Here is a 25,765-nt window from a genome sequence, read left to right as displayed (position 1 = left end):
ATTTTATTTTATTAAAACTATTCTTTACTTCACTCGTAACATTAATTACTTTAAAACCAATTATATATATATATATAAATATATTTAAATTGATAAAAAAATATTTTGTATATTTTAATAATAATTTTAAAATGAAACGTGGAAATAAGCCGGTGTTGAGAATTTTCATATCTGTTGAAAACTCAAAACGAATATCGAAACAGAACAATATTGATAACTTTATATTAAAGGGTAAAAAATAGAAAAAATAGAAAATAAAATAGAAAGAGAATGAGAGGAGGGGAGAGGAACACTTTATTGCCTTTTTTATGATGCACGCATCAATGGCAGGACACAGAATGATGGTACATTAGTACTGTTGAGACAGAAGGGCTAGAAGAAGTGAAGAAACAAAGAGCAATTAACCACAACCACAGCCACACAACAAGTACACAGAGAGAGAAAAAAGAGAAATTCGTATGGAGTTGAAGAAAGGAGAAAATTAGATAAAAATCATGGAGCTCACCAAGAGAAAGAGAGGATTGGTGGGTGGTCAAGAACTAGCGAAAAAAGATGTTTTGTTGTAATGGGTGAGTTAAAGAAGAGAGATTCATGGCATGCAATGAGATATGATATTGGGTTAAAGAAATCTGAGTTTAAAAGCAACAACAAATCTTTCAAATCTGAGTGTTAGCCCTCTTGAGAGCCAACGCCATTGATAGTCCTTTACTTCACCACAACAAATCTTGGGCCTTTTCTTGATCTCTCTTCAAACTCTTTTGGCTTCTTAGGTATTTTATTAAAGGGATGCCCTTTCATTTGCAGGCCAAAGGGGGTGTAGATATTGCTGGTTTTGCTTCAATTTGTTCTCAACAAGAAACTTGGACGCACAGGCAGCAGCAGCAGCAGCAGCAACAACAACCTCTTCAAGTTAATAGCTTTGCAAGCAAAGAATCTACCTCAGTTCTTCATATGAGAAGAAGTCAAAGCCCACCCACATCTGTTTCGACTCTCTCTTCCTCCTCAAACGGCGGCGCCGGTGGAAACACCACCAACATCACGGCAACAGATAAAGCAGTGAACCCAGTGAGCAATGAAAGGAAAGATGAATGGGCTACAGAGTTGCAGCCAATCCCAAGTGGACTAGAGTTTGTTTCATCAGGAGCAAGATGTGGACTTGGACTAGAAGATTGGGAGAATATGCTGTCAGAGCCGAGCCAAGAACAATCCCTTTTGAGGTGGATAGCTGGGGATGTGGATGACACACAGTTTGGGCTAAAGCAGCTGTTGCAAAGTGGAAACAATCAGCTGGAATTTGATGGCAATGCTGATGCCGGTGCCGGTGCCGGTGGTGGTGGATTGGGGATTGTTGATCAAGGACATGGATTTGAGTCCTTAAGTGGAATTCCATGTGGGGTGTCAAGCATTGGTACTAATTTGGCTCCTTTTCCTGGTCCTGGGGTTTCAAATGATGGGTCTGGTTTCGTTGCTCCTGGTTCTTTTTCTGGGTTGGTCAATTACAAAAATGTTGGATTCGGAAACAACAACAACTCTAGCGTGCAAAGCCCAGTTTTTAGTTCTTCATCTAACAGTGTATCACTTCCACTTTCTTTGCCTCCAGGTATGGTTTATCATCATAATCAGCAGCAACAAATCGAGGCCTCGGAGGAGAAGCCGCATATACTAGATCCACAGGTATTGATGAACCAGCAACCGTCTCATAATCCGCACGCTCAAAATCCCAACCTTTTCTTGCCACTACCATTTTCCCAGCAAGAAAATCGGCCCCTCCATTCCCAACTCAAGCGCCACAATTCTGGTGGTATAGACCCAATCTCTCATGTAATCCCTAAACCACCATTCTCTGTTCCCGGGCAAGAGTTTTTGCTAAGAAAACACCAACAACAGCAACTGGGGTTTCCACAGGGAGTTCAATTTCTTCACCAACAACTTCAACAGAAGCCATTGATGGTGAAGAAGGAAGATTTAGGAGTCCAGCAACAGCAACAGCAACAGCAACAGCATGCTTTGTTGGACCAGCTCTGCAAGGCAGCAGAGTTGGTAGGGACTGGGAACTTCTTACACGCGCAAGGGATATTGGCGCGGCTCAATCAACAGCTCTCCCCCACTGGAAAGCCTTTCCACAGGGCAGCTTTCTACTTCAAGGAGGCTCTTCAATTGCTCCTTCTCATGAATAATAACTCAGTCACTGCCCCACCGCCTAGGAGCCCCACCCCATTTGATGTCATCTTCAAAATGAGTGCTTACAAAGTCTTATCTGAGGTTTCTCCACTTATCCAATTTGTCAACTTCACTTGCAATCAGGCTCTCCTTGAAGCAGTTGATGATGCAGATAGTATTCACATAGTGGACTTTGATATTGGATTTGGCGCTCAATGGGCCTCTTTCATGCAGGAACTTCCGCGAAATAGAGGTGTCCGGTCGTTGAAAACCACTGCTTTTGCCTCTCCTTCGACTCACCATCCTGTTGAACTTGGTCTTATGCGTGATAACTTAACTCAATTTGCTAATGAGATTGGTCTGAGTTTTGAACTTGATGTGATTAACTTTGATTCGTTGGAGCAAAACTGTTATTCTCTTCCCTTTTTCCGAACAAATGAAAACGAGGCTGTTGTGGTGAATTTCCCTATTTGGTGCTCTTCAAATCAACCATCTGCATTACCGTCACTGCTGCGCTTTATAAAGCAACTTTCACCGAAGATCGTGGTGTCTTTGGACCGAGGGTGTGACAGAAGTGATCTTCCGTTCCCACAACATATTCTCCATGCCCTCCAATCTTATGTACACCTATTGGAATCATTGGATGCTGTTAATGCAACTACGGATGCAGTGAACAAGATTGAGAGGTTTTTGCTCCAGCCTAGGATTGAAAGTACTGTGTTGGGGCGTCTTCGTGCACCAGAAAAGATGCCAAATTGGAAGACAATATTTGCGTCTGTTGGCTTTTCTCCTGTAACTTTCAGTAACTTCACCGAAACTCAGGCAGAATGTGTGGTGAAGAGGACTCCAGTGAGGGGATTTCATGTGGAGAAGCGGCAGGCATTGCTTGTGCTTTGTTGGCAGCGTAGAGAGCTTATGTCAGCTTCAGCATGGAGATGCTGAGCAGTAACATTATGACAAGCAAGGAGGTTGGTTTTTTTATCAGCTCACAGTTTGTTAGAGGTTCCAACTCGATTTACAAATGTGGTTTTGTGTCAATAAATTTTGTACTATTGTTGGTCCCTCTGTTAATGACTTAATATGAATTGTCTAGCTTGTGAGTCTCCTCTGCTTGTGTTTATCTCGTCCCAGTAGAACAAAACATCTAATTAGACAATCTAGGGTATGATTTGTTTCGGAAATGGATATCTGCTGCATAGTAATTTGATGTTATTATGGCAAAATGGTTCTTTTGTGTCTGTTAAGATGGTTGTATTTTGTTGTGTACTTGACAACAGATGAGAATTCGAAATGGAAAGCGAGCTTACCAGAATTCTAACGTTTTTAAGTGAACAATATGGCATTATATTTCCTAATGTGTACCGATTTGGTACTCTTGTGTTTTCCCGTTGTCACTACTGTTACTGACATTGCATTTAAGGAAGTAATAGAGATGATGTAGAGGTTTCATTAGAGCATGATAAGAGAGATAAGGTGATAAACCAAGCCAGAAACCAAGGAAATACACATCCAGTGCTGTTATCATTTGAGTCTCAAGATATCCACTTTTGTGTCTTGGGTTGCTTCACCATTAATAAGTAAATTGAGCATTTACGGGCAGAGAAATATACTATAATTTAAAGTTCTTGTGATCATTGTTATCAATTAAGCTGCGCTCGTGTGCTGTCGATTGCTCAGTCGTCCTTCACTAAAGGTGGATGGCATAAGAGTTTATTTTCGCTGGAGGGTGAGTGAAATGTTGTCAACTCAAATTGCTGTAATATTGTCTAATTAGGCTACAGTTAATTCACTCTCGAGAGCTTTTATTGTTTACTGTTTAGATGCACTCTCTAATGTCTGCCCGCCTCAACTCTTGCAGATTTCCCATGTATCTAGGTTGAGCCCATTTCCTTCTTGTTGCGATGCCCTGAATTTTAGTCTGTTCTGTCAATTTTGATAATGGTGTAGCGAAGGTCTGAAGCAGCGAAGGACCTTGCACAGCAGGATCATACACCACTTATCTATCCTTTCAGTGAATCAATATATATACTCTGGTGTTGTTTAGTTCATGATGCAACTTAATGAAATACACTTTATGGCTGCCTTGGATGCTTTTGAAATCATGATCGATATCTCATAGCTAGCTGCAAATTACAACTTTAGAAACTTGAAACTAGTTTCTGCACCTTCATACATAACTTCTGGCATCACTGGATTCCTTGCATTGCAAAGAAGATCGTGGTTAAAAACCAAGCTTGCTTGTTTCTGGGCTTTCAACTCTGGTGTGATCTGTGTTTATTGGTAGTTTTAGATGTTAGAATCTCATGTGATTGCAATCTCTTGGCGCTGCTTTTTGAATGTTTTCTATGGTAGCAGCACGATCCAAAAACCACAACGTTCATGCCTTATCTCAATCACAAGTTATAGGAAATGAATCCTTTCCTAGATAAGTTACTCTTTATAATTGTTGAATCCCTTGGTTGGCTGCATTGCTGTCTGATTAGTAAATGATGGCCGAGGATAGATCTGGAAATCCCTACTGGAAGGACGTCTTTACATTGTAATTTCTGCTCTCTCTCTGTCACTGGAACTGGCTAGGGTTCCTTCATTGCCTTCATGCTTTAGAGAAGTAAAGCTAGAAAAGCATGCTATTCGATTAGCTGACTTCTGTGTTTTCAATGATAATAAATAAACTAACAGAGGCGATTGTATGCCATAACCTTGAGCGGCAAAAAAACAAAAAAACAAAGACACCCAAGATTAGCATAGCATTCTGAAGCAATCATGACCATTTAAAATAACAACACATGGCTTTGTAGAATCTGGTCGTGTCTGAAAACTTTGCATGTATTGCACCCAACAACACGTAACGCGTCTTTCTCATTCTTTCTTAATCAAAATGCTACATTATTATTATTATTATTATTATTATTGAGTTCCCAAGTGTTACAAATTCATTGTCAATGAATTTGCTATTTTTAAAAGATTACATCTAATAATTGAAGCTCTGCTTGCTTACTTTACTCATATCCTTGTTCTGTATTTCAGGTTGTAGGCGCTTTGTTTAATCCCATATTTTCTATATGTTTTGCCTTTGTCTAGTCGCATATGCTTTGTGGTGGTTAGACATGGACAACAGGCTGGGTGTCTGGTGAATGCCCTCTTGCCGTCCATGTAGTCTTCGTCTTTTTATCCTTCAAATGCATAGCTCAAAGGAGTTTTCTATTCTGTTTTTACCACAATGAGAAGAGTCAGGTCTCTGCAGGCGAGTTCTCTGCGGATAAATTAATTTGGGTGTGGATTCTTGGTTTTCGTCTGAAGAAATAAGCTCGAAGATACCCCAATTAACCATTGATAACAATAATAATAGTAAAAAAAAATGAAAAAGGTTGTTTCTGCTCTCTAAAGCAACCTTATGGTAAAACAGCAACATGACCCACTTAATTCTGGATTCTAAATCATATGGACATTAATAATTGAATAGGAGGGGAGTAAAGCAAACCATAGCAACAAGAGAAGATGCCTTCTCTGTTCCATCACCAATTTTACAAAGTAAATAAATTTTGATTGTTTACTGAAGCGTCGGCTTCTTCGAAACGAGCTCGCTCCTAAAGAAATCCCTGCCAACAACCTCGATACGGGTTAGAGATTTATTTAATTTGATAAAGCAAACTTTATCTACTCAAACAGATATAATCTTGAGTTTCTCAATATAATCAGGGGCTGTGTGGGTCTTGTAGCTCCACTAAGTCTCTTGTTGGTGTAATAGGTCGATGCCTTCGTCATCACTTCCATCAATCCACAGGGGCTCAGGATCCGCTGAAGAGAAGATTGAAAACTTCCATTCATTTAACATAAATAAAGGCGAGAATTCTTCGTGCCCTTTCCTAAGCTCCAGTCGCTTTCTTGAAATGATTTTTCGTCCACCTGCCTGTAATAATTGTCTCTCGGCTCCATGGTCAAGGATGAGCCAATCAACCAGGTGGAGGCTCACAGTTTTGTAAATAACATCATAAAATATGTTAGGGTTTAGGCTCGATTGTGTGTGTGTGTGTGTGTGTGTTTATATATATATAATATGTTAATCATTCGTTAGAGTGCTAAATAGAAGTAAGAATCAGCTGAACTGAAACCCTAAAGAATACAGTAAAAAAGAAAATCGAAGAAACCTTGTTCGTCTTAGAGAACGTGAATTAAATGAAGGGATACAAGCGAATCAAAAGTTTGTCTTCTTTAAACATTTGACCTAGGCTGGCTGAAAGAGACATTAATTTTAGGATTGAAGGGAAAAGAGTTCCCAGAGAATCCAAGGCCCGGACCTTTAGCCCAGCCAAAGCGTCCAGCAACCTTTACGGGTTTGTACGCGTCTGCCTCGATTGACAGAGACGTGTCAATATTATTTTAATAGACTGGTGTCTCGTGATATTTGCTAATATAGCCTTTTTACTGTGCTGTTGAAAGAGAAAATTCGAAACAATGTCAGCATGCATGACAGTTCATGCTTTTTTTTAAATTAAATAAATAAATAAATAAGTAATATTATAGTCATTTTATTGTGAAAAAACAATTAAAATACCTTATTATTTTTATTTATTCTGAGGATTTTTGTTGGAGTTTTGCCTGAAGGAAGCGATTACTTGTACTCCATGGAAGCATAATTCAATTTATCATATTTTTTTAACAAATTAATTACGTAACAATACGCTGTTGGATTCTCTCCCTCAAGCAGAGTTTTCTTTTTTAAATATTTCAATTGATCACAAGATTTATTTAATCTCGCGGTGGTTCAAGTGGGCCCTAACACGATTATTCTGTTCTGGTCTATAGACTATAATTACATGAATTCTGAAGATGGTTGGTGGGCCTATTCATCGAGGCTCAGTTGAATTTTATTTACTTGCAATAATAAATAACAAAAAATAGAGAGCCAACCAACGTCGTGCTGTGGCTAAAACTGTTTATTTTAAGGGTATATTTATAATTGTTATAATTATTGATTTTTAAAGTTTATTTTACTTGGAATTACATTAAAAATAGTATTTTTTTTTGTTTTTTTAAATTTATTTTTTACATCAGCCAATCAAAACAGTTTTAAAAAAATAAAAAAACAATTAAAATTCAATGTAACCCTAGACAGGCCTTAACATAAATGGACGCAGGAGACAACAAAGGTATCAAGTCTTGGAACTTGGAACGCAAGGTACGCCATGCCATGGAACAAAAGGAAGCTTTCTATGCATGCATCCATTGTAACTTGAATGGAAAGAGAATTTAAGTGCTTGTTATAGCTCCATCCTCCATGCTTGAAGAGAATTTAAGTGCTTGTTTAACCAGGGACACCAATATTTTTTGATCGAATTTGACTCTGATTCAATATTTATTTTTTTATTATCAATATTTTTATTAGGCTTTATACTTGATATATTCAGGCTTCATTCACGGATTTCTTTTCATATTTAGTCTTATTTATCTGATCCATGTAATATTTTCCACGTAAATGTACCTGTTAGATGGAGTTTGAAGATTGTTCCAAGTTAAAAGAAGGAACTTCATTAAAACTACAGAACTTAGATAAAAAATTACCCAATGATGTCAGATCTATATCAATCACGCTGTCATTCTGGTTAAAATATCTTGTTAGCCTTTAAACAGAGTTCCCTACAATATATAATGTGTCGATGTGGCTCCCTCTTGCTTCAAATCGAAGAATATGTTCCGGCTAAATTTAAAGTGCATTTGCATATCCTAAAGTGGAAAAATATTATATTTTTTTAAAATTATGTGGATGTCCGGATCAATTTGTGTGTATCTTAATTAATCTCATGGTTCCTAAAATTAATGACCATGTAAACTTCCAGTGATCCTGAAAAAACTCCAATTCATGATCATTAAAAAGTAAACTCAAAATGCTACACATTTTAGGGAAGCAACGGTTAGAGAAAAAGGCGAGAGAAAAAAAACCCACTCTATGAGGGGCTCTTGAAAACTTAGAAAGTGTTTGGTAATAGTAGCGGTTGTTTTTCAAATAATTTTTTGTCCCGAAATATATGCCAATGATTTTTTTATTTTTTAAAAATTATTTTTAACATCAGCATATCAAAACAATTCAAAATATTCAAATCATATTATATTTTAAAAAAAAATAAATTTTAATTTTTTAAAAACACAGTTTTCACAGCAGTCACAAATACATTCTTGCCCCATCAGCTTTCATGACAATCATCATCAGCTCATATCTAGTAAACAATACAGATTCCACATGTTATGCACTAGGAAGAGATTGAGAGACAAAACTCTAGACACACAAGTCGCCAGCTAGCAATTCCAGCTTTATTTTTGAAGCTCTAAAACACATTTTCTCGTGTAAAGTGTAATCATCCATCACTTTTCAATTTCATGTGCCAAAATGCTTTTGTGATCAGGAAGCCTCCTAGGAGTGAGGGTTTGGTTTGGACAAGATGGATGGGCTCATGAACTGGAAATTGGCTCTCCTCCTATGATCATGTTGAGCAAGGAAATGGAGAGTGGGTCACCCTCAATCAACGCTCTGCTTGGCCAACCATGTCTGCAGTTTTCTTCCACCAACCTAGCAATCAGAAACTTTAGTACTAAGCTGCAAACCTGTCATCTTTCCTTCTTTTTCTTTACCAAATAAAAACCTTATTCAATTTCTAAACCCAATATTGGTGTCCCTGGTTAAACAGAGCAACCGTGCCCACATTTAACAAACCATTCTAAGAATCGCAGTAAACATGCATTAAATAAGCAAATGGAAATAATCAACACTCCTCCTTTTCTTGCCAGGATGCAAGCAGGTTTCAGAGTCAATGGACTCTGAGCAGCCCGCTGCAGATATTGGCTCTCAAATTCCGTTCTAACCTGAGACGATAACGTTTGGTTAGACAACTAAATGGCTGAGGCTTTTGTGAAAGTCACGCCTCATTGCCTCTGCATTGCACAGCTTGCAAACCATAAGACTAAATTAAACATATAATCATGACAATGAAGCCAAAATAGAACAATAAGTGGCAGAATGGCTAAAGTACAAGAAGGAGAAAAGAGACATGGCTTGATTGCTATGCGTACGCAAGAAAAGCTCAGGTTGTTGTCACACATGACACAACCTTTTGCTTGTCTTTTGTAGATGCTTTGCCACCATATCTTCTCCCATCCAATCTCTCCAAGTTTCCTCCATTGTTTCTCTCTCTTTAGGCATGTCTTTGTCTGCGTTATAAAAACGCGGTCCTTGATTTCCCTTTCTTTTATGCTAAAACACAAAAGTTAGCACTCATGCATGACAAAAAGTAATTGAAATGGAGGCCTCAAATCTCTCTCCCATCTCCCATTTTATCTCATTTTCACAGCCATATTGGTCCATTTTCCTTTTTCTTTGGACCATACAACTTATTAGTGGAGCTTTGGTTCCACAAAACTCTTACTTGGACGGCTTCCAAATCTGAGATTTCCCCTCCATCTTTCTATCCCCACTTCCCTCCTTTGTTTTCCAACCTTGTCTTTGAAACTTTATGTGATCTCAACAATGGTCAACAAGCATTCGTAGAAAGGTCACTTTCATGGCCTCCTGTGTTCTTTTCTACAAACGACATCCAACCAATTAGTATATGTTTATATCACAGATTTTATTATGTTGAAATTAGGTGACGTAAATACATCAAACTCAAACTTATTATTGTAGATCACAAACAAGGCAGGATACAAAAAGCAAGTTGATGAGGACTAACATTATATTAATTTAAGATTTTTATGCATTTTTTTCTTACTAATTACAGGATCATCTTTTATAGAACATAGAGATTCAAATAAAATCACACCAAAAGTTTCAATAAAGATATTTAAAGAATCATCAATTATATATTTCATTGGAGTTAAGAAGGAAAGATCTTGCACATTTCATTAATAGAGAAAAGTTGACATTTGACCACAATATTCTTAAGATTTAAGTTTCTTAATGGAGAAGGAAAGAATCAAAGAGACCTATAGACGGGGAAATTCAAGGAACCCTAGACCTATCCTTGACCTAGAGCCTTTGTCTCGGGTTGTCGAATCTCACCCTTACTAGAGGAAGGAAAGTCACGAGGCTAAGAGCGCATCTTATGCCTAGTGGTTTTGGAGTGGGTGATTGGAATTCTTAGATCGAACCCAGGTTAGGGATGCACCTCCCTTCCCTCCCATATTGGCACCTGTAAGACCTTTTCATCTCTGCTTTTTGACTTTCCAGCGAGACTCCACTTTAGATCCGCCGAGCTTAGTTTATAACCTACAGCGAAGTAGGGTTGACAATAGTGGCGGGGACGGGGGGGCTGGTGGGAGCTCCGCCCCTCCCCTGCAAAGAATAGATTTATAATACGCCCCTCATAAAACTAGAAATATTTTCCTAGTTTGCCCCCCCTAAAAATAATTCTCGGATCCGCCCCTGGTTGACAGTACATTGAGTGATTTTATACAATATAATATATATTAAAAGCATTCAGTGATCATGTTACTGTTTACCTTGACTAAAAGTATTGTAAATTAGAGTAGCGTAATGAGAACCTAGTTATTGTCATAAAAAGTTGCAAAAATAACAGGGGAGGGGTAGGGTTATTTTTTCATTAGAATGCATTTGATATTGATTGGATGGATAAGGAGAAAATGATCAGCTCAAATTTTAATCGGATTGTCCTGACCGTTAGCCAACTCGTGCCTCCATGTAAGGACACCTAGCGCTTGGGCTGCCCTGCCCTGCCCTTGCGCTGGGTCAGACCCAAGCGCCACTTGGCGCTGGGGTTGCTTGCCTTTGCCCTAAGCGAGAGGCAGGCCCGCACCCCCACGTGGAGACACCTGACGCTTAGACTGCCCTGCCCTTGTCCTGGGTCAGACTCGAGCGCCACGTGGTGTTGGGGCTAACTTTCCTTGCCTGGATGGGAGCCAAGCCAGCACCCCCACGTGGGGACATCTGGCATTTGGGTTGCGAGGCTTGAATTTCTAAATATAATAATTTTCCTTATAAAATATTATTGTTTTTATTATAGTTTAAAGTATTAATATCAAATATATTATAATTTATGTTCTAAATATTATTGGTTTAATTGTAATAAAAATGATAATATTTATACCCCAAATAATAGTATTGTTGATATTAATACTTTGAATCATAATAAAAATCATAATATTCAGAACCCAAATAATACTATTTTTAATATTAATACTTTCAATTATAACAATAAAAAAATATTTTTACTTCAAATAATAATATTTATACCACAAATAATACTATTTTTAGTAGTTATACTTTCAATGATAATAAAAACAATAATCTGGGTACCACAAATAATAATATTTTTTATATTAATACTTTGAACCACAATAAAAATAAATATTAATACTTTCAATTATAATAAAAATATTTGTACCGCAAATAATAATATTTTTGATATTTATGCTTTGAACTATAGTAGAAATATTAATATTTATAACACAAATAATAATATTTTTAATATTAATACCTTCAATTATAATTAAATTAAATTTTTTGGTGGTTGGGTTGATTGCCCTTGCGCTGGGTCAGAACCAAGCGCCACGTGGCACTGGATTGCCCATGCCCCGGGCGTGAGGTAGGGCAGTGCCCCAATATTAGGACACCTGGCGCTAGGGTTACCTGCGCTCTGAGCCAGGCCTGAGCGCCAGGTGGCGCTGGGGTTGGCTTCCCTTGCCCTGTGTAAGAGTCAAGCCCACGCCCCTATGTGGGGACACCTGGGGCTTGGCTGCCTACCTTTGCGCTAGGTCAGGCCTGTGCACCAGGTGGCACTGGGGCTAGCTTCCCTTACCCGGGGCGAGAGCCATGCCCTCACCCCCACGTGGGAACACCTGGCGCTTGGGTTGCCTGTCCTTTTGTGAGATCAGACCCGTGCGCTATGTGGCGCTGGGGCAGCTTGCCCTGTTCCTAGGTCTAAGGGTCAGACCCGACGTGGCGTTGGGGAAAAAATAATAATGTTTTTTTGGTGTTAATACTTTCAACGATAATAATCTTTGTACCCCAAATAATAATATTTTTGATATTAATAGTTTGAACTACAAAAAAAATGAATATTATTACATTTAATTATAATAAAAATAAAAATATTTGTACAACGAATAATAATATTTTTGATATTAATGCTTTGAACTATAATAGAAACAGTAATATTTATAACACAAATAATAGTATTAATATTAATACCTTCAATTATAATAAAAATGATAATATTTATGGCACAAATAATAATAATTTTTAATTTTATCCTTCAAATCAACTATATGGTTTTTCTTTGGTGGTAATAACATATTGGACCTAGACGCGTCCACGCCTAACCCTACACTTGATCTGGACGCGATCACGGCTAACCCCATGGTGTTCTGAACGTGTCAACGCCTAACCCAACGTTGGAGAGCTGGACACGATTGCAACCAACTCATGTTGGACCTGGACTCGTCCACGCCCAACTCATGTTGGGCTGGACGCGACCACGACCAACCCCATGTTGACCTGGACGCGTCCACGCCTACCCCTACGTTGGGCTGGATACGGTCACGACCAACCCATGTTGGCATGGACGCGTCCACGCTCACCCCCACGATGGGCTGGATACGGTCATGACCAACCCATGTTGGCATGGACGCGTCCACGCTCACCCCCACGTTGGGCTGGATACGGTCACGACCAACCCATGTTGGACCTGGACGCGTCCACACCCAACCCCACGATGTGTCTGGGCACGTTCCCATCCAAAGCCAAGATGCACTGGACATGTCTGTGCCCAACTCCAAGCTGGGTTTGGACGCGACCACGCCCAACCTCACATTGGGTCTCGACACGTCCCCAACAATCCCCATATTGGTCTGGATGAGTTTATGCCCAACCTCACGTTGGTTTTCTTAATATAATAATATGTGTTATAAATATTATTGTTTATCTTATAATTCAAGGTATTCATATCAAAAATATTATTATTTGTGTGATAAATATTATTATTTTTATTATAACTCAAAGTATAGATATAAAAAATATTATTATTTGTGTTATAATCAACCTTGTAATTCTTAATATAATTATTTATATGATAATTATTATTATTTTTATTACAATTCTAAATATTCATATAAAAAATAGTATTATTTGTGTTATACATATTATTATTTTTATTATAATTAATAGTATGAATATTAAAAATATTATCATTTGTGTTATAAATATTATTATTTTAATTTTAATTAATATTATTAAAAAAACAATTAATAAATTTTTATAAAATATTATTATTAATATTAAAAAATATTATTTTTTGTATTATAAATTTTTACAATATTGTTTTATAAAAATAAAAGGTGAGTCCGCCGCGAAGTGCGGGCATCCAACTAGTTATTTTGTATTTTATAAGGTTTCTCAACACTTGAGACCATAGTTTTTAGACCCGGCTCGGTCCAAGGCCTGGGTTCCGGGTTTTGACCGGGTCACCGAGTAAAAAAAAAATTTAAATCAAAACAGCGTCGTTTTAGTAAAAAAACAAAATTCAATGGGTTGCAACCGGGTCTTGTCGGGTCAACCCACGGGTCACACCGAGTTTTCCCTTCTTTTATTTTTTCTTCAACTCGGCCCGATTCCAGTCTCGAGTCGACCCGCCGGGTCGGGCTGGATTTCAAAACTATACTTGAGATCTATAATAGAGAAAGATGAAGTAAATTTTATAGAGAGTAGAATTCATTGTATGTGTTTCTACAAGTGAACGATATATATATATATATATATATTTTTATTAATGTGGGTGTCCGAACTAGTTTGCGTACACTTCGACTAATCCCACGAGTCTTGAAGTTAATAATCATATAAGCCTCCAGTGATTCTAAGGTTTGTAAGACTCCAATCGATGATTTTTAAAAAGTAAATATACGGTATGAACAATTGAATTGAGCTACATCCATTATGATTAACTAAACGATATTTTTTTTTAGTTTAACGTGGATGTCCAGGCTAGCTTGCGCGCACCTCGACTAAATTTCACGGGCCCTGAAGTTAACGACCATGTAAGCCTCCAGTGGTCATCATATGAGCAACCACATGGTTCAAACCTGAGACCACAGAAAGAGCAAACATCTTGGTCCCAATCTTTTACCACTTGGCCACCACCGTTAGGTATTTTAACTCATTATAACATACTCTAAATGGTGTGGGGGAATCATTGTTCCCCCACACACATTTCACTGTGGATTACAACAGTAATCCGCAGTGATTCTTCTCCCTGTTTTTTTTTTCTAACTTTTTCCTTTTTTCTTTTTTTTTTCAATTTGTTTTTCAACTTTCCTATTTTTTCTTTTTTTTTTCATTTATTTTTTTACAAAATTATTTTTGTTGATTTTACCTTTTAGGGAAGCACTGTAGCTTTCATCACAAAACATTGTGAATTGCTACAGTGTTTCCAACATGATTTTTTTTTCTTTTTTTGGTGTTTGTTTTGTTATTTTTTTTTCTAAAATTATCTCTGTCGATTTTTTTTTAATATTGAGCTAATTAAGAATTTAGCTTTGTAATTTTTTTTCTTTAAAACACTGTGAATTGTTACAGTGTTTTTCTATGTGATTTTTTTATGATTTTTTCCAAAATTTATTTTGTTGATTTTTTTTTAATATTGAGTTGGTTAAGAATTATAATTACAGTAAAACTAAATCATATAAGAAAAGCGTTGTAGTTTTTCTCACAAAACAATGTGGATTGCTACAATATTTCTCTAAATGGTTTATTGTTTTATTTTATTGGGAAAAGCGCTATAGTTTTCCTCACAAAATATTGGCAATTGCTACAACGTTTTTTCTCATGGTTTTTTTTTTCTTCCAAAATTATCTTTATTGGTTTTTTTTTAATATTAAGTTGGTAGAGAATTTAGTTTTGTAATTTTTTTTCTTTTTATTAACTGAAAATTTAAATTATGTGGCGAAAGCACTGTATTTTTCCTCACAAAATACGGTAGATTGCTACAAATCATTTTGTTCAGTCTCTAAGTTTTTGATCACCAACATAATTTTTTTTTTTGTCATGAAATATTTGCTCCATCATACCTTTAATTTCTATTATTTATTTAGTATTGATTCATAATTATAATACTATTAAATATATTTATTTTATAAAGCCGTGACAGCACTCGGGCATTTCATATGTATTGAATAGGTTATCTTAATTACACAATTGAAAAAAAAAAAGAAAATTCACTCCAGCAGTTGTCGTCATTGTATTCATCACTGTTAACTTCCTCTGTTTTCATAAAGAGTATAGAGAAGTCTAAAACCCTCTCTTTCTCTCTTCCCCGCGGTCCACTCAGATCTAAATAAATAAACCCTTTTTTCGTTTGGTAAAAGTAAAGATGGGGATAATTCGGAGCGCATTTTCGTTCATCGCAGGGACGGTTTTCGGCGTCTACGTTGCTCAGAACTACAACGTTCCAAACGTAAGGAAGATTACCAATACTGGTCTCTTAATCGCTAATCACATCGAGGAAACTTATAGGAAGCCCAAGAAGAGAGACGGCGATGATTGATTTTTATTACTTATTCCCTGTTTTTGGATTACAGGTTCTTTTTTTCTTTTCTGTTTAGTGGTTTTAGGGTGCTTCGTAGGCTGTTCTGAGAGCTTTTTGTTTGGGGTAAGCAAGATCTTGGGTTTTGTAGTTGGAACAGTTTTGTTTTAATCAATATTTTGAATTAATAGAATTTTTATTTTTCTGTTTTCGTCTCGTTCTTCAATTGTTTCTTACTGCTGGAAATTGATGGTACTGGCCGAGTGCTTTTCACAAGAGCAAAAACAAAATGTGGTTGGCATTGCAATTAATGAATGTCAAAACAAATTGTACTATTGCTCGCAATTTGATTATTTGAGGGATGCATAAATTGAATTAATGCTTAAAATTAAAATGCATAGGTTGCTAGGCCACAGTTTGCCTTGCTTGTTATCGATTTCAGTAGTTAAGCTTCTTATTTTGGTGAATAAAACTGCTGCGCGGTTTTAAAATTATACCCAGAAGGATAAACTAAAATTGGGTTCTTATGTTCTAGTTTATAATGATTGTGTTTTCTTCTGTTTCTAAACAAAAGGTATTGTGAGCTGAACGATGTTTTCATCAATTTATGTTGTTGGCATCCTCAAAACTACAGGACGTGGATTTTCTTTGCTGTTACAGTATATATTTTAATCAATTTCTTGGAGACATTTCTCCTTTCCTTTCACAAGAACCATTCCTTAACTCAGGCTACATGTTGCCAACATCATCACTAATTAGTAGTTTTATGGAACCTGGAGAAATAATGCTACAATATAGGTCTATTTAGCATGTCAGTCCTCAGTCCTTTGGTAATTCATGTCAATTTCCAGAGTTTGAATGCCTGATGCCACACCACTGGGGCTCACCTGAATATGTCTTTCTCTGCTGCTAACTCACACGTCTCAACAAATTGCTTAATGAATGTGTAATATCTTGATGTCTGGTTTTGACAAGCAATGGAGAGGTTCTTAACTTGACTGGGGCATCCTTCCAGCACCGGATGGTTTGGTGCTCTTTCTACCTCACAAGTCACAACTTCCATTCCCGACTCTTGTGCTTCTCCAACTATCTCTTTGTTAGTGTATCTACAGGTTATGACTGCTGCTAAGTGGTCTCATCCAAGCTCTTTGACTTGCCTCTCAAAGGTAATCCACAGGGTTCTTTCCACATTCTGCCTAGTGCCCTAGTCATGTGCACTTCTGGTGTGCATTTTAATCCCTTTCAACTGACTATAGCTCCTTTTCAATCTAGACGATGACGCTCATTGGTGCTGTTATATAAGAATGACCTGTTAAATTCTCATGAAGGTTACCTCCTTACATGGATGGCATGAGTTGCTTTTGGTGCATACATTTCCTGGTTTGTTCAATTACAATTGAATAACAAACAGAGCTTTAAACTTCTGAATTCTGATTGAAAAAAAAATTACCTAGAAATAACATATAACATCACACATGAAGCATAAAGCTGATTAATTTCAAGGATTACACAGCATGTTCACGAACCGCTTTTACTTTCCTCGAACTCCAGGCTAGCAACTTTTAATCAATCGTCAGGTACACAAGGTTGTGCTGCTCTTCTTTGTAGATGGAATCAAGGGCAAATGGTTCTTCACATTGTTCAGTGAACGCCACTGATCAATGCGTGCCATTTGATCTGGCCTCAAACTGGACATTGATCATTGATCTATAATTTTCAGGATGTTTTCTGTTTTTCCAAAGAGGAAAACTGCTTTCTGTACATCATATTCACTCTCAACACTGGTCCTGCTCAAACACTGTCATAAGACATGTCGCAAGTTAGTGAGGCAAGCACCTAGTATATCAGAAATCATGACAGATAGATTCTGATCAACTAGTTCACCTTCACCTTCTTAAATAATATTTCGCCCATCAGATTATTTCTGCCTTCATAATTCTGCAGAATAGTATGGGTTATTCTATACATGGAATTGGCAGCTAAAACGTTGAGGGGCCACTTTGAAGGGCTTTCAATTTCACAGTGATTCATTTCTGTCTTCTTAAAATCCCCAAACCTGTTATTTGCAGCATCAGCAAGTCCCTTGAGCATATCCTTTGTGCTTGGGGGGACAGTTTTCGCGGATCCACATCTAGCCACTTCTGGTAGAGATCAACTCCTAGCCACACAACATTTTCCGCTTTCCTGATGTAATCAAAAAAAATTTCGCATCCAGGTAATCTTCTATTGAGTTTGACATTCATGAGGCCTCCATGTACACTGCAAATCAGCTGCTTGATTAAACTACTACTGAAATTTGGAAGTGCAACTGCAATGGTTGTCAGAGTCACCACGGGAAGAGTCCAACAATTAGGAGGTTCGTCACATTCTAGAGAGAGAACTAGGTCATAGTCAAACTCTTTCACTCCCTTAAAACCTTCTGCAACAGTTAATTTTTCTAACATTTCTATGAGATATTTTGGCTGTTTCTTTTTTCCCCTCTGCAGCCAATGATCAGTGACATCAAAGCTGTTCGTCATCATCAGATCAACTAGTTCACCTTCACCTTTAAGATGCAAAACGAAATGGCTGAGATCCATTTTGGGACTGGAACGTAACTCTGATCGCGAGTCACTTGAAATGCGGTTGCTGGGGTTTAACTTCCTTATTTTGCAAAACTCAGAGAATACTAAAATCCAGTGAACAATGTAAACAGAAATGAATTGACACACTTTGCTTCCCAACACAATTCCAGTTTGCACTCCAATACGAAGGTTCAACAATTGATTTTTTGCATCACGGGCAAGTTTCCTGCAGCTCTGGTCCTGGATTCGTACAGTTAATAGTCACTCTTTCATCTCTACAAGCAACTGGATCCATTATCTTTCTACTTTGAATTCTCATTTGTGGCAATTCTTCCCTCTTGTAGGGCATCGAATTTTACAGCAGTGAACCATCTGATTGCTGGGGCAATAGGGCCAGCTCCTACTGCAACAGTTTGCATAATAAGAACCAAATTGGTTGACCACTAATAGTCAGACTCCCCAACGCAAAATTTGAATGACCAGGGCATCAGATATGATGGAGTTGCTTGGTCTTTGTTGCTTGGCTTGGTTTTGTTGGCAAATGGGTTGATCGAGTTGCTTCAAGTTTGCCCTTCTCTTATCTGCTTTGCACCGGATATTGTCTATGGTCAAGTTAAAATACTGTTTGAAACAAAGCAGGATGACTGGTAAATGTATCTCAACCGTTTGGCTTGGAGTTGTCAAGGACTGGATTGTCTTTTGGTTCCTCAGGAGTGGTCAGAGTTGTTGTCAATTTAGCTATTTGCAATGGTAATCAAGTAGAGCATCATAGACCTCCAGAGTTGAATTATTTTTTTGGATCCAGGTGGCCCTGGAGTCGATTTCTGGCACAATGCTGCTGTATAATTAAGCTGCAAGGCTTCAATTTCCTTAAATGGATATTAGTTCCCATCAAATCTTCAGGGGCCGAGGGATTTGATTAGTTAAACTTTAGCTTGAGTTAAAAAATCCTGGCACATCGAATTGTTTTTTTTTTTATGCATGTCAATTTCTTACATCACCACTGCTTGTGTATGAAAGTCTTGATGCTGTAGCAGTTAATATTATCACAATCTTTTTGTAAATTGTGACACAGTTGGAAGAATCATGTTAAGCTAATGTAGTTGCTGTTGCCAGATAATTTCTAAAGTAATTGAATTTTTACGCATAAATTTCTAACATTTGTGGCTATATTGATATTCCCCAAAAGTTGTCTATACGATGCAAAGACATTCTTTACCCAACGTAGATCAGTGGACAATGGAAGTTTCTGGTTCTGGTCAAAATGGAAATGCTTGAATTATAGAAGCAATCCACGCTTAATTGTCATCATTCTACAGGTGAGGGAGGTCCTATGGCTGTATATTTATTAAGAATTGAAGTTCAAGAGGCTGAACAAGTTGGGAAGAAATCGAGTCTCCTTTTGTGATACAAGATTCTGAAGCTTTTGAATGAGCCATATGGCATGTTTAACTCCACAGATCCACCATATTCTAGTTCTCTTCACCTAATAGTTAAAAAGCGTTCAATTGGATACTTTATGGTAATCTCAACTCATATACTGCCATATAGATTCATTGCACTGTTACAATTGATCAAGGGATGCCAACTGCATTCTCAGTTTCACAAAAAATCTACTTTCTACTTCTAGATGGACTATCTTCATTACATGTTGACATTAGTTGCAAGTAATAATTCAAATATTACACAGCAATAGTCATAAGTTGCTCCTGTTTTGCAACTCCAAGCAACTAGTAATTTCATTCCATGGTTATATACAAGTCGCTCGAAGTGGATAAGGCCGTTTCACTCTTTGCTGAAGATGGAATGGAGGGCAAAGAGATCTTCAAATCATGCATTGAACGCCACTCATCAATGTAGGCCATTTGATCTGGATCTAAAGTGGAAATAGGCTGCTGATCTAGAAGTTTCCGAATCTTTTCAGTTTTTCCAAGAATGAAAACGGCTCTGCGTACACAATGCTCTCTATCAGTGACAGCCCTGCTCAAACAGTGGAATATGACCTGCCGTAAGTTAGTTAGACAAGCGCCCAGTATATCAGAGATCATGACAGTTAAAGCTTCAAATAATCTTTCGTCGATCAAGTCATTTCTTCTTTCACAATTCTGCAGAAGAGTTTGGCTTATCCTATACATGGAATTAGCGGCCAGTATCTTGATGGGCCACTTTGAAGGTCCTTCCTTCAGACATTGATTCATGGGTGTCTTCTTAAACTCCTCCAACCTATTCTTTGCAGCATCAGATAGTTTCTCGAGTATTTCCTTAGTGCTTTCTGCTTGGAAGGACAGTTTTCGAAGGTCCACATCTAGCCACTTGTGGAAGAGATCGACTCCTACCCATGCAACATTTGCTGCTTTCCTGATGTTAAGCAATTCTCCCTTTGCGTCCAGGCTATCTTCTATGAGTCTGACATACATGAGGCCTTCATTTACACTGCGCATCAACTGTTTCATTAAACTACCACTGACATTTGGAAGTGCAACTGCAATGGCTGTCAGAGTTACTACAGGAAGAGCCCCAACAGTTAGGAGGTTCATCACAAACTAAAGAGAGAACTAGGTCACTGTCAAACTCTCTCACTCCCTTAAATCCTTCTGCAAAGGTTGATTTTTCCAGAAGTTCTGTGAGATGCTTTGGCTGTTTCCTTTCCCCCCTTCGCAGCCAATGATCAGTGGCATCAAAGTTGTTCTTCATCATCAACTCAACTAGCTCGTCTTCACCTTCAAGATGCATAACGTAACGTCTGAGATCTGGTTTTGGAGTCGATCGTGATTCTGATCCCGAGTCAGATGAAATGCCGTTTTTGGGTTTCATCGTTTTTAACTTCTTACAGAAATCAAAGAATAACAAAACCTGGATCATGAAGTAAACTGAAATGAACTGAATCACTTTGCTTCCCAACACAATTCCCGTTTGCATTCCAATACAGAGGTCCACCAGTTTGTTTTTAACATAATGGGCAAATTTCTTGCAAAACCGGTCCTCGAATCGTATGCTTAGTGGGCACTCTTTCATCTCCACAAGCAACTGGATCCAGTACCTTTCTACTGTCCATTTTCTTTTGCCGCTTTTCATCCTTCTGATTGGGCATCTGAAGTTTACAGCAGTGAACCATCTGATTGCTGGGGCAATAGTACCAACTCCTACTGCAATGGTCTGTGTAATAAGAATTAAGATGGTCGACCACTCATAGTCAGACTCTCCGGTGCAAAATTTGAATGACCAGGGCATCAAGTAAGATCGCAGCATGGCCTCTGCTAAAGTCATAGCACCAAGGAGACAGAATGCACCTGCGGCCGTGCATGTAACTGAACGGCCAACCACGAACTGGGGGTTGCAGGTATGAGCCATCATCCAGAATTTCATTATATCTTCTTTAAGTTCCCTGTCTTCCCTTTTGCTGGTTTCATTCGAGTCTTCTTTCAGAGCCATACCATACTTCTTATTATATTTATATTGGAAATATTTTTTATTTACCGGCACAGTTAAGGCCGAAAAGCTTAGGATTACAAGCAAAAGAAGCATGAGAAACATAATTAAAGCATGCTCTTTCCAGTGAAGATATATTACACCAGTGCCTAATTGGATTCCCGTATTAACAATAACAGTAACAACGAGTATTCCTAAAGCAATAATATTTGTGTATAAATCATTGTTGTCCATAGTTCCTAGAGAAGGCATAGAATTACCCATTACTGTACAGAGCAAGGCACCACTGCTAAGTTTTGCGAGCTGATCAACGCGGCGAGGCATAGCAGTGTTTAGATCCACTGACAATTTGACTGCCACAGCTATTATGGTCAGTGAAGTGGCATTAATGGAGAAGAATTTGCTCGGGAACCAGAACTTCTGTTGGCGGAAGCCACGGATGAAATCCGCAGCCATAGCAATTGCACAGGCCAGAGATGCCACTGCTATGTAGAGACCAATCCATGGTATAGGTTCACTGAACTTTGCTTCATTCAGACCCCCATCGATTCCACAGCCCAGTTTCCCCATCTATATGTTTCACTTCCGGTGTTTTACTGAGTGAGTCTGGTTTTGCTGCCAAATTGGCTGGTTGCGTCAGGTATGCAGCTCTCTTACCTGCTTTATTCTAGACATTCTATGCTTTCCAGTTACTTTGTATGTGACAATGAATGACTGTTGGATATATTTCAATCGTTTGTATTGGCGTTCAAGGATTGGATTGTCTTCTGATTCCTCAGGGCAGGTAGGTTTTTTTTCGGTCTATTTGGCTTTCTTGTAATGGTAGAGCCAGTAGATTAAACTGTTTTAGAACCTCCAGTATTGAAAATTATCTCGTTGGGTCCAAGTGGTCCTGAAGTCAATTTCTTGCAATGCTCCATTAAAAGTAGGCTGCCGCCTTTACAATGGAAATCTGAAATATCAATATTTTTTTTTTAATGATTTTACTGGGATAATAATAATTGTTTTTTAAAATATTTTTTATTTTAAAATAATATTTTTTAATATTTTAAATTTTATTTTTAATATCAACTCAAGAATATGAAAGCATAAAAATAATAATTTATAATAAAAAAATTCAATTTTTTTTCAAATATTTTTAAAACTAAAAAAGAAACTGCTCTAAATAGATATTACTTCCATCTATTCTTTTGAGAGCCAGGGATTTGATTACTTCAACGTAAATTAATGAAAAATCCTGATACATTAAATTGTGTTTTGTAAATGCCGTTTCCCACATCGCTTATCACTATTACTAAGATATTGTTTTTTACTGTAATAATAAGAGTTTTTATTTGAAAATATTTTAAAATAATATATTTTATTTTTAAAATTTTATTTTTTATATCAGTATATTAAAATAATATAAAAAATTAAAAAAATCAAATATTTACAGAAACATATACAGCCGATATATCATGATAGCAGTCGACATATCATGATAGTTGCCGGAACCGCACAGTTGTTGGATGCCTGACGTACTTGAAGCTGTCAGATGGAATATTTTACTGCAATATATTTACCCAAATCTTCAGGCAATCTCGATGATCAAGAATCAAATTGTCTTATTATATGGTGCCGTGACATTTGGTCAAATGGAATAGCCTTTTTTTAAAAAAATTATTGGAGCAATCCACCACTTCCGGTTGATTCTCATCATTCTACCGGTTGTTTCTGGAAGGGTTGGCTTAAGGTGCGTCAGTGATATTTACCTGGAAAAAAAAAAGCATTCACGTGAAAATACTATTTGTTTATTATCAAAATGAAAACGAAAGACTAAAATTGATCGCAACAAGTGGAATATTTCAAGTTTGAAGATTACTAATTAAATAAAAAAAACTAGAAAGCATGCATTTGATTAAATAATCAATAGTAAAAATTTAAATTAATGTAAATGACCAAAGGTTCAATCTTAACTAAAGTAGGAATTTTTGACAAATTAAAATGACTGAATAGTATAACTTCATTTTGATTCATGTGATTATCAGTGAATGAAAAGTTTAGTTTGTATTAAGATTCAATATACCTTCTTATTTTATATAGGTTATCTATATATAATTAGAATTAGAATTTGAGTTAGATGTTTAGATAGGACTCAAATACTGTACCAATTGAAATAGAATCATCCATCTAATAGGAAATATGATTAACCCCATATATACAATTTATTTCTACAATTTATTTAATATATCTTTTTTATATAGTATAATTAATTAGAAGATTCATAATTGGTCAGTTGATTAATAGAAGATAGATCTCACAATTAGGTCTCACAATTAGGTGTCAAATCAATATATCAACATGTCTAGTATTATAAGATTAAGTATTTATTCTATTAACCAACAATTATACCACCAACAAAGAATATAAGTAAATTTATCGTTGTAACACCTGATAAATAAATAATTAGCAAATAAAGATTATTTTCTTGGTTGAGAAGAACCTGATAATCCACATCACCACAAGTCCTTATGGAACAACCAATATCAAATGTGTTATGTGTTATGAGATGAATCTTCATTGTCTAACTCGTTTTTATAATATAAAACTATATTTAGACAAAACCATGATATCCATATACAATATCTCATGTTTTTACCATTTTTAACGACGACATCACAATCAACCATAAATGAGTATGTTGGCGTATATGTGCCTCAAACATAGGCCTATAAGTATCCTTTGTATGGGCTAGATGATTTTATTAGGTGATTACAATAAGCTATGATGAGTACTAACTAGCCATAGCTCCTCCTATATAGGCATCCATCATTAAATCTTTGTAATATTAATATGAGGATCATTTAGATAAAGATGGAGAACACAACGAACACAACCTACCATAATAATATTTATAAAACTATATAGACCATATGTGATATATTGAATTAGATTCAAAATGAGTTATGACAAACTAGATCTAGAACCTCATAAACTCATACACCTAGGGGACAAGTTCTAGTAAGTTATGTAGTCATAAGTACTTTATTAGGAGTATTTGAAAGCACAATGCCTTATGTAGGGTATAACATGCCAATGTATTAGGCACTACAACAACCTTAACGAAGCCTAGGTAATGGTCACCATTGATACACTAGTTGTCTTATAAGTATACAAGTAATCACATGTCAATTACATAGCTCAATAACCCTATTACCAACTATAATAACACGTCATAAGGTAGTTTAATGTCCTATGTAGCCTTTACTAATGATCAATAACACGAGGAATGATACACAAAGTTGAATAAGGCTAATACTTGAATGGAAATGGGGCTATAATTTGGATGAACATCTAGATCTACTTATAATTGTTCATATTTAGAGTGAGTTGATAGGTTGCATCTAATTTTTAGAGGAATAAATATCACTAATTCTAAAATAGGTTTATAGGAAAGATAACCAATCAACAAAAGAATATATTGTCAAATTCACCGACCAATATGGTAATGGTGCAACAAATCCTTTCATAAAACTAAGACTAATTGATTTATCATTGACTAACACAACCTTTCAGTGGTTCTCTATATTTTCACCCAACTTTATTAAAAGTCGAAAGAAGATGGAAACTCTTTTATACGAGCATTTCTATAAAATAGAACCAAAAGTGACATTGATTAACTTAACCAGAATAGTTTAGGATCCTATTAAAAGTTATGCCTTTCGATTCAATAATCTAAAAATCAAATGCACTACATCTATAATGAAAAAAGAGTGTATTAAACTCATTTCAAAAAGGATATAGTGGAATATAAAAAATTCATTAGTAGAAAATAAATCCCTCAACATCTACATGTTATGAAATGATGCTAGCAAAACAAGTAGACACATGCCATTAATGCAAACATATTCAATTGGTTATCTTAATCATATCTTAAACATTCATTCAATGACTAACTCAAATAGTATTGTTGTGTTGTCTTCTTTTTAACGTTCATGAATTTGTTATTTATCAAACTAAAAAATTGAAAGCTTGCACTTATTGTTACTATTTCTCGTGCATCAAAATAAGAAACCATCCTGTAGATCTTATTAATTTCGAATACATTAG

At 36.6% G+C, this 25,765-nt stretch overlaps 3 protein-coding genes and 1 long non-coding RNA gene across 6 annotated transcripts; 2 read left to right on the top strand and 2 right to left on the bottom strand.

Moving 5' to 3' along the window:
- The first annotated feature begins 239 nt into the window (after nucleotides 1-239).
- On the top strand, nucleotides 240-4,262 carry LOC133676252 (scarecrow-like protein 22). 3 transcript variants are annotated; one of them, XM_062097915.1, is made up of 3 exons: nucleotides 240-1,408; nucleotides 1,601-3,128; nucleotides 4,019-4,262. In XM_062097915.1, the coding sequence occupies exons 1-2, from the start codon at nucleotides 787-789 to the stop codon at nucleotides 3,100-3,102; spliced, it is 2,124 nt and encodes a 707-aa protein (XP_061953899.1). In that variant the 5' UTR covers nucleotides 240-786; the 3' UTR covers nucleotides 3,103-3,128; nucleotides 4,019-4,262. The 3 variants fall into 3 exon arrangements, with proteins under 3 accessions (XP_061953899.1, XP_061953892.1, XP_061953884.1); XM_062097908.1 differs by having other exon boundaries at nucleotides 241-569; nucleotides 805-3,128; XM_062097900.1 differs by having other exon boundaries at nucleotides 241-3,128.
- Nucleotides 4,263-8,364: 4,102 nt separating this feature from the next.
- LOC133681131 (uncharacterized) lies at nucleotides 8,365-10,558 on the bottom strand. Its single transcript, XR_009836427.1, has 2 exons — nucleotides 10,211-10,558; nucleotides 8,365-9,733 (listed from the first exon to the last, which is right to left on the bottom strand). It is a non-coding gene; the product is annotated as an uncharacterized LOC133681131 (long non-coding RNA).
- Nucleotides 10,559-15,345: 4,787 nt separating this feature from the next.
- Nucleotides 15,346-15,894, top strand: LOC133680833 (uncharacterized). Its single transcript, XM_062103842.1, has one exon. It carries the CDS (start codon nucleotides 15,531-15,533, stop codon nucleotides 15,702-15,704), a length of 174 nt encoding a protein of 57 aa, XP_061959826.1. The 5' UTR covers nucleotides 15,346-15,530; the 3' UTR covers nucleotides 15,705-15,894.
- A 3,861-nt stretch (nucleotides 15,895-19,755) lies between these two features.
- On the bottom strand, nucleotides 19,756-22,552 carry LOC133700229 (uncharacterized). Its single transcript, XM_062123778.1, is given in 2 exon segments — nucleotides 19,756-20,763; nucleotides 20,765-22,552. Coding segments are annotated over 2 exon segments (2,259 nt in total). The 5' UTR covers nucleotides 22,247-22,552; the 3' UTR covers nucleotides 19,756-19,986.
- Nucleotides 22,553-25,765: the final 3,213 nt, after the last annotated feature.

Source organism: Populus nigra, chromosome 1 (assembly GCF_951802175.1).
Source record: "Populus nigra chromosome 1, ddPopNigr1.1, whole genome shotgun sequence".
Taxonomy (NCBI): Eukaryota; Viridiplantae; Streptophyta; class Magnoliopsida; order Malpighiales; family Salicaceae; genus Populus; species Populus nigra.
Note: the sequence above shows the minus strand (reverse complement) of the source record. Positions and strands in the feature narration are given on the sequence as shown.